Here is a 9140-nt window from a genome sequence, read left to right as displayed (position 1 = left end):
GAAAAAAAAAATGCCATCAGAACAAAATGTTTCTCACGCTTCATTGATATCTCATCCCTTAGAATAAGTATAACTTTCATTGGAGGTCAGTTTGTTTGACAAACGCATTTTTAGCATATGGTGTTCCCTTTGGACTATTGCTACCCGACACTAACCCACCAACCTACAGTTGGAAGAGGTTTGGTGTTAAATGTCGAAGCGGTGAATATCTTGCAAATCTTTTCTTTTACAGCTCTATTCCCATAAATGAAAGACTTGCTGTCATATAATTTTGGCTGGTCAAAAATCACAATTATTAATTTTTCCTTTATGATCACCTTGCAAACGGTTAGCTCTTCCATGAATTAAAACGGGGACTCCATCCATAAGTCACTACCACATCCGAGTCCCCTGATTGGTCAAAGTTCACCTGGTTTAACTTTCAGCACATGTCCAGCGGACGCATGTTTTGTGCGTAGAGCCCAATAACTGAATTAAATCTCGTGGAGCCACAAAAAATGCCCATATAGACTTTTCATTGAAAGTGGTTGTTTGAATGTTGCTGACAGCGGTGTGAACCTTGCTTTAGTTCAGGGGTGTCAAACTCATTTTCACTGAGGGCCACATCAGCATAGTAGCTGTCCTCAAAGGGCCAGATATAACTTATACATGTAACTAAATGTAATGAAAAATAAATGCAGCTACTCCTTAATGTTAAATAACTATATATTTGCAACTTTTTAAAGTGACAATTACAGTTGCATAGAAAACATGTTTGGTTGTTACTCTAGCATAAATCCTTTGAATTTGATTGTGTCAGGTTAGGTTACATGGACAGTGTTTGAGTCCTAATGTTTAGTTGCCCAATCCCATATTTCAAGTCCAATTCCCCCTAGATATGAATAAATACACACAAATTTTCATTTTAAGAAGATTAAAAACTGTTATGCTATCGCGGGCCACATAAAATGACATGGCAGGCAACATTTGGCCCGCGGCCCTCGAGTTTGACACATGTGCTTTAGAGTGTGCATATCTGCAAATTAATAATTGTCTTTAAGAGTCGATCAGTCAAACCGGAATTTTCTGCTTTTAGCCTGAAGAGTAAACTGGAGTTGAAGGAATGTGCAGCAAGTTTTGCATAGTCTTCTGCAAAATGTGCTGAACTTTCCACAACACCTAAAAAAAATAAATGTAATTTGAAAGTCACAAATTCTTGAATTTTCTCAGAGTCCAACCTTACAGCAAAATGTGCAATAATGTGAGATTTAAGAATCTCAAAAATTTCAATACTAAAAAGAATCATTTAACCACATAAGATTGTTTTATCCGATCATAACTAGTAAAGTCACCTCCAACTTTTAAAAATTTGTATGAAATAACTTATTGAGCAAATAAATGATAGACAACCAGCATTCATTATGTAAACATAAGGTTTATTGCTAATGTGCAGTTGTATCCAAACACTTTACAGAAGTGAACAACTGTTTTCAGGATACTTAAAAAGCAACATTACCTTTACAAAAACAGACACTGAAGCACAAGCTCAAAGCAAGACTTCCCTGGGCAATTTTTTTTTTTCTCTCTTTTTGAAGAACATGGTTCAGGTATGTTCAGCTTCTGTGGCCGTATAAAAATAAAAAAAAGTGAAGCAAAGTCTTTGGTAGCTTGAGAAAGAAAGAAAAAAGGCCCAAACATCAGTTTCTTACAAGCACTGTTGTCGTGCTTTTGTTTTCAAGTTGGCATCTGAGCAAACAAAAAAACTACCAGACCTAAAGGATGCTGCTTAAAGAATCAGGAGTGCATGTGCTTGCACACCGTCTTCGCTGCGTTTACCTCTGGACATTTCTGACGAATATACACAACTACTGTCCTGTGCATCAGGCAAGTAACTTGGCCCAACTTGTTAGAATAAAAACAGATTTGTGTTCAGAACCATAATCAAACACACACAAAAAGACAGAAGACATTGCAGTATTCATTTTCCCCAAATGCAGCAAGCCCCCACTGCAGACAGAACCAGATTACAGGTGATGTGAATCATTGCAGTATCCTGCAGAAGGTTAACGGCTCTATACTACGTCATGAACCTCCACCTCTGACTGTAGCTTATCCTGTTAATTATGGTTATGTTTAATGTACATGGACACAGTAGGGATACACTTTAGGTGCAGGATAACTCCTGGTTTGGAGGCTGAAATGTGTGCCTGGAAGTCCTTGAAACTTTCAGAGTTGGAGCAGCTTCTGAGGGGGTCTTCCTCCTGTCACAAAAAAGTCCCCACGATTGCAGAGTTGACCCCTGGAGGGCCAGTCCGGTCAGCGGCCTGCCTCCGAAGAGAGAGGGGTATTTCTACAAAAGGGTCTTACCCCCACATACTCATCGTCTGAAAGGACGTGCTCGTCTGTGTCTAGCCCTCTCTACTCTTAACACTTGCATCTACTAAGAGACTATGACAAAGAGCTGGACGGTATCAGAGGATGGGCCTGACATGGCACCGGTCAGAGCATCTCAAGTTCTGGTTTGTGCTCAGCGTCAACAGTTCGTTTGAGTCCCAACGATTGCGCGCGGCCGTGGTTCTCCACCTTCGCTCCGATCGAAGGTTTTCTCTGCGGCGTTGATTTCATTTACGTTCAAATGGAGGTCCATTGCTTAAGAGAGAGTTGCCGTGGCTCTGCCCGCCCCAAGACAGAGCCACTTATACAGCAGAGCCGGTGCTGCGGTTGCAGCCCTGCTGCTCCGAAGACCCCTGCGAGCTGTGATTGTCCAGGGGCGAGAGCGCGTCTGTCGGGATGCGAGACTGGAACTTCTCCAGCTGCTCGGGGCTGGCCAAGTTCTTGAGCAGGTAGTTCTCCCTCTCAAGTTGGTTGTTCTTCTCTGCCAGTTCCTTGATCTGCTCCTTGAGGATCTCCACCTCCTCTCTGACAGCATACATCAGGTGGTTCTTGACCAGATCCTGGAAAACAAAAAAACAGAAAAGATATAGGTTAGCTTAAAACTAAACATGACGCAGTCAGTCACCATACTTTCTTGGACGTGTATTTTGGTGCAACATACATGTGTGCAACTTTGGGTATGATCATTTGCATTTACATCCCTCGCACTCGTTTTTTTTTTTTTTCTAATGGAATGTGACAAAAACATGCAGTGACGTGTCCTGATTTCTCATAGTAGAGATTTCAGCACTAGTGCTGATCCACAGATGGCTTCTCAAGCAGTAAAGAATCAGTGTAATTACTAAAAAACCCCACTGTCACATGCCTCTGCAGCGTGGAAGTCCCAGATAAAGGTTGTTGTGAAGTGTAGCTTTAGTGTGAGTGAACTGGGCTATCTCTGCTTACCATGGCCTGCTCGATCTTGTTGTCAATAGCCACCACGCTAGCACCAGAGGCACTGCAAGAAAAGAAAGAAAAAGAGAGAGACGTTTCATTGACAGCCCATAAGCATAACAGACATTTTCTATAGTTTAGAAAGTACTAGAGTCTTGAACAGTTTTTAAACTGACCACCACCTAAAAAGCAAACATGAGAGCTGAAGGTTTGATATTTCACGATTTCGAAACTTCCAGAACAGCCAGACCGCCGCGAAAGACGCATTTGAGACCACAAACAAAAACAAAAGAAAAGGCAGAGCGCGTACGTGTGGCGTTTGAGGACAAGTAAACAGTCTGTAAAGACCAGCTGCCGTTTGACCGAGCTAGCCAAACGCCATGCAAATACAACTGCGTATCAACCAAAAAGAAAAAAAGAAAAAATGCGTAAAAATAAACCGTCAAGTTACCTGTTGTCAAGTTTGACCGATACGACGTCTCCTCCGAGCAGGGAGGAGAAGAAAGAGATGGAGAAGTTGTGTAGCTGGTAGACGGCTACCTCCATTGGCGTTTTAGCGAACATCTCCGTGCTCATGTTGAGTACCAGACTCGTTTGGATAATACTTCTCGCCACGTTTGCGATTGGTCGGTTACCGTAAGATAAATCCGGGGTTTTAAAAGTTGCTTCCCGCTTCGATGCACCGACTAGCCCGAGGATGAGCAAAGTGCTGTGTCGATATTTGTCAGCTTCGCTCTTTTAACAAGCGACTGTCTGTTACTATTTCTGCCTCCGCCTTGTATATGTAAGGCTGGGACTCTGACGTCATATGACGCGAACATAAATTAGTCAAATTGGGCGGGCACGGGGAGGGGATGTTCGTGGTGCGTTCGGGTGTTATCAGGCCAAAAAAAAAAACTATTCATGATTCAGTGGAATTCAAATCAATTCCCACCTCCCCCGATCTTAGTTTGTACACAGTGTACGTAAACAACAGAGGACGTTTTGTTACGTTTTATCAGACAATAGACTAATTCACAATAATTTACACCAAATTTTCCTTCGTATGCTGCAATATCCCTATAAAGACACAAGTTGCTTAAAACGAGTTATAAAGGTTAAACTTTAACAGGCTTTCAACTATACTGGAGTAATAGTAAAACTGTCAAAATGTTTCAAAACAGATGTATACTTAAATGACGTAGACTTTTTTGAATCAATATAGTGAATTAGTAATGTAATGTAAAAACAACAGGTAACTTGTTTTACAATAAGGCTTATTTGACATGTTTCCATATAGAAAAATAGTATATAACGAAGTAAATATAAATGACTTAATTATTCATTTCCAGTCTTTATCTTAAATTGAATAAATTGGTAAATATTTAAAAAAAAAGTTCCTGTTTGACAATCGCTCTGGATAACGATTTTAGCGTGAGCGTTTGAACGCAGCGGCGCATATGCCCTGTTTCTGAACCTCTGGTCTTCTGCAGCTCGTCTCTGATGCGTTTAACCCACAGACCGAAATCCGTTATAATTGCAACGAGCTGCAGATAACAAGATGAACTTTTCCAGCCGCGCTAGCGTGCGTAAACAAGGCGCCTTTGTCGTAAACAAACCCTGACTCGATCAAGCAATACGTCGCACACATCACGAGACTTTGTCAAAGCAGAATATAACGTGAACTCTTTTTGAAGCGATAATTTAATATTTGAATTAAATAAACAATACGTGCTTGTGAACATCTTATCATGTTATTGACTTGCAGGGCGAATGAGAGTCCTTGGGAACTTGGTCTGCTCTCAAATCTGGAGAACATTATGTCCTTGTCACTTCTTGAAGTTATTGTTTATCTCCTCATCTGTTATGGTATAAAAATTCCGTGCACCATCCGCCCCATGGGCACGTTCCCAATGTATAGAAGTACTTTTCCATAAGTTGCGGGTAAATTTCCCTTTATCTTGTTTCTGAACTCTAGTGGCCTCCAGTGGTGAAAAAGTATACTGCAACGCACAAGTCATGATGTTCCTGCCATTCCCTTATTGGTTCTGTTGGATTTCCCACAAAACCGTTTTCCTCCAAATTCGTCTAAAAAAAGAGATGTTTAATGAGCATGCCCTGCATTTCAGTATTTTTCTGTTTATCCATGCAGTCCCCTGTCATGACCTAAAGAAAAACATAAACCCATATGTGTGCAGAGTAATCTTCCCCCTAATATATACCCTAAGAATCAGTATCCACTTATAAGGTTGCCTGTCCAGAAAAAAGTCTGCTCCCTATGACCCTTTTGGATGCCATGTATTATTTTGATCTACATTTGACACAGCAGTACAGAATCATCTTAAGGAGTCTTGTAATAAACTTGTTTTCTACAGCATTTTCCAGTGCATGTCCAAAGATTTGCACAAATGGGTTTTGTTTTTCTCTTTTTCCAAAAAGAGTTGTTGGAGAGTCCTAGTTCACCTCATATCCAATTTTTAGGGGTGTAACGATTCATTTTAACAACAATTTGATTCCTAATTAGTGGTTGACGACAGGATACCTAGCCGAAATTGGTTCATTTTGAACGGTCCCATTCCCTGACCTAAAATCTTAGTCGTTTTTACTTTATAGTAAAATAAACCTACCATGCCTCAATCTTAAAGGTATTTTTCAATATTAAAATAATTGATTTAATTCCTTTTAAAAATGTTTTATAAAGGTTTAGGTTGATTCCATAAACAACTTGCCTCAGACCGATCAGTCTGGTTTGATCGTAGGAATAGAAATCAATTCTTTCTTTGTTGTTGTCTACATTTAGAGAGCCCAGACTGATTTTGGTTTGCGATATGAGGTTATTGCATGGTTCTCTTAAAACTTTACTGGCTTTAAAATTTGACTTACATGCTAATCGATTTTGATCTGGGAATCCCTACTGTAGATATGTCTGTGAAAAATGCTGTTTTATTTTTAAATGTTTTGTCCTGATGTATAAGAACGCAACTGGACTAAGCAGGGCTATTAAGAACCAGGTTTCACCTCACAGGTTTTGTTAGGGATGCCTTCAAATTTATAGTTGAGTGATGTTTTATCAGAAAGATGCATTGAAGCACCTCGCTGAGATACTGTCATTTTGAATGAAAAACAACACAGACAGCTTTTTGCTAAGCTTAAATGCACAGATAGAACCTTTAGAGTGCAGAGTGTTGGTGATGATTGCAATAACTATATCATTGAAACATGAAAATCAATAAAACATCTCTGCTCCCTGTTAGAATCATAGAATCAGCAGAGTGACAGCTGCTATTTTGTTTAGCAGCTAATCCATCCACCCAGTTTGCGCCTTATACTACCCTGCAAATCTGCACAGTCATGTTGCAACTGTACAATTTTCATGCTGAAAAAAGACAAGACCAAAAAGGAGACAAAAACACAACTGAAAAACAAAACGCAAACTGTAAAAAAAAGCTTTAATTTCCAATTTTTTCCAACCTTACAACATGCTTCTCATCTGCTTCTGAGATGTTCGCTTAAGCCTTAATCCTCACTGATAAATCCTGTTGTTTCTCTTTCGGCTTTTTCCCATCAGGGGTCGCCACAGCGAACAAGTCGCATGGTAAACTTGGCAATGTTTTACGCCGGATGCCCTTCCTGACGCAACCGGGCTTGGGACCGGCACAGAGGTAGAGAAGGGAACAGGGAGCGGCCCGGAGTTGAACCCTGGTTTCACGGACGGAAGGCGCCGCAAACCAGCACGAGCTAAACCGGCTCCTCCTCACTGATAAATCCTAACGTGTTAAAAAAACAGAGTCGTTCGATTTCAAGGCTGTGTCCAAACAGTTTGTGTTCCACTCATACTGACGCCTTCTGAGAAAGTGAACTGACTGGTTTGGCTACACTTCTTATCAGATGTCCCCTGAAATGGGTCAAACATATTATATAATGATGCTGATCTGCACTAATGACAGAGGAAAAATGAGACCAAGATGTCCTACAAACCATCCATCTGATGTTTTGGGCGAAACTCAAACTTTAGAGCCGCTGCCTGAACCAACAGGAGATAAAACACCACAGAAGTAATCAGACAGCAGACTCAGGGTTATGGAAACATGTGTTGATTCTTTCCATGTAATCTGAGTTAGGAATGCGTGGCACGCAAAATAGACTGATGTGATACCTGTTCTGCCAAAGGTGGCAGCCAGAGGCACTCTCTGTCTGTGTGGTCAGAGACTGGCTGCAATGACCACATATCTTAATTGCGTGTGTTAGGACACCCAGTTCCTGCTTCCTGAGCAAAAAAGTGAAAGTAGGTATAGAATTCCCGTGATACGTTTGAATGAATTCAACTCTGTGCTTTGTGGATATGTTTTTTCTTGAGGGGTGCAAAGGAGTGAACTTGCAGTCCATACAAAAAAAAGGCACTCATCTGGGAATGTAGTGTATTTCTGAAAACGGACACTCAAAGTTTCTAAATATCAGCTGATTGGAACATCTAGATCAGGGGTCCCTAAATCCAGGCCTCAAGGGCCGGTGTCCTGCTGGTTTTCCAGAAACCTTGCCTTTTTTGCTGTTGATTATCTGGATCATGTGTGTTTAGCCATTAAGGGGCTTCAATGGCTGGTTGGTTGGAAAACATGTAGGACACCGGCTCTCGAGGCCTGCATTTGGGGACCCTTGATCTAGATGTATCCTTGAGTGTCAGTTTAAGCTTCGACTTTCTCAGAGGTCTGAACAGAAGGTAATGCCTGAGTCACAACTCCCCTTGCGTGTGGGTATGGGCTGTCTCCGGGCAAAAAATGTAGGGGAAAAACCGGTGTGCCACAGGAAATAGCAAAGTTGTAGATCGCTCATTGAACCAGTGAGGCAGGGGTGTCCAAAAATCCAGGCCTCCAGGCCTTTCCAGAAACCGTGCATTATCTGCTGCTGATTACCTGAATCAGAGGTGTAAGGAGCTTCAAGAGCAGGTTGGTTGGAAAACATGTAGGACACCTGCCCTCGAGGCCTGGAAATAGACACCCCTGTTCGAACACATTTTCAAGCAAATCTTCAAGCACATTTTCTTCTATGGGCATGCAGCAGGCGACATGTCATGAGGAACAATTTAACAACCAGAAGGGTGAAATAGGTGAGACGCAAGCATGTCGTATAGATTTTTCATCTTGCACAAGGAGCCTGTTAGTGCTGTTCAAGTGAAAGATGCATGTACCTTGTGTGTCCTTTGCACGCAACCTGGCTGTTAGAAATAAAGAAATTAGACTATCAGATGGCATCACGTGTACATCATAAGTAAGTGCAAGGCAGTCTTACAAATACTTTACGACACACTGACGTCCTTTAAGTTGACTGCACGAGCCTCAAGGGTACTGCAAGACACACCTGTGCTCACCATAACCCTTGTGCCATCCTATGGGGTCAAGGTGACCCAATCCTTACATTGGGATGTCATCCCTACCATGACAAAGGTGGATAAAAGTGAAGAGGATTTTATGTAATCCATGCACACCAGTGAAGATCACATGTCATTGAAGAAAAAAGGTTCAGCGGACTGTCTAGCGGGTCTAGATGACCCAACTCCGAATGTTAAAGTGCCTAGGATAGCACAAGGGTTAAGATACACCCGCTCATGTCTACGACCTTCTCTGTGCCCCGACAGCCCAAAACTGTGCAACACCCCTACAGGTTATGTGACTATTACATAAATGATCTGCTAAACTACATCAGACAAGTGGAACGGATTGATTACAAAGTTGCACCTATTTTCTTTTCATCTATCTCATTCTGATTTGACAACACTACGGTATTCAGTCGCTTACACACCACCAGTCTTTCCCATCCTACCTGTCTTGAGTTGCCTCCGGGGTGCAAATCTGTCACCG

General features: G+C 41.6%; 1 protein-coding gene across 2 annotated transcripts in view; it reads right to left on the bottom strand.

Annotated features, from left to right (window-relative positions):
- Positions 1-1394: 1394 nt before the first annotated feature.
- Positions 1395-9140, bottom strand: part of tsc22d3 (TSC22 domain family, member 3) — a 33706-nt gene continuing 25960 nt past the window's right edge. The window contains exons 1-3 of one of the 2 annotated variants that reach the window (XM_020706520.3): positions 3758-4752; positions 3319-3370; positions 1395-2933 (exon numbers count right to left, since the gene is read on the bottom strand). In XM_020706520.3, the coding sequence (XP_020562179.1) occupies positions 2676-2933; positions 3319-3370; positions 3758-3882 (435 nt within the window). In that variant the 5' untranslated portion in view covers positions 3883-4752 and the 3' untranslated portion in view covers positions 1395-2675. Of the gene's footprint in view, positions 2934-3318; positions 3371-3757; positions 4753-9140 lie in introns of those variants that run through there. The other variant, XM_004073175.5, reaches the window with a different exon arrangement.

The sequence above is a fragment of the Oryzias latipes genome, chromosome 10 (genome assembly GCF_053564925.1).
Source record: "Oryzias latipes strain Hd-rR chromosome 10, Olatipes_Hd-rR_3.1".
Taxonomy (NCBI): Eukaryota; Metazoa; Chordata; class Actinopteri; order Beloniformes; family Adrianichthyidae; genus Oryzias; species Oryzias latipes.
Note: the sequence above shows the minus strand (reverse complement) of the source record. Positions and strands in the feature narration are given on the sequence as shown.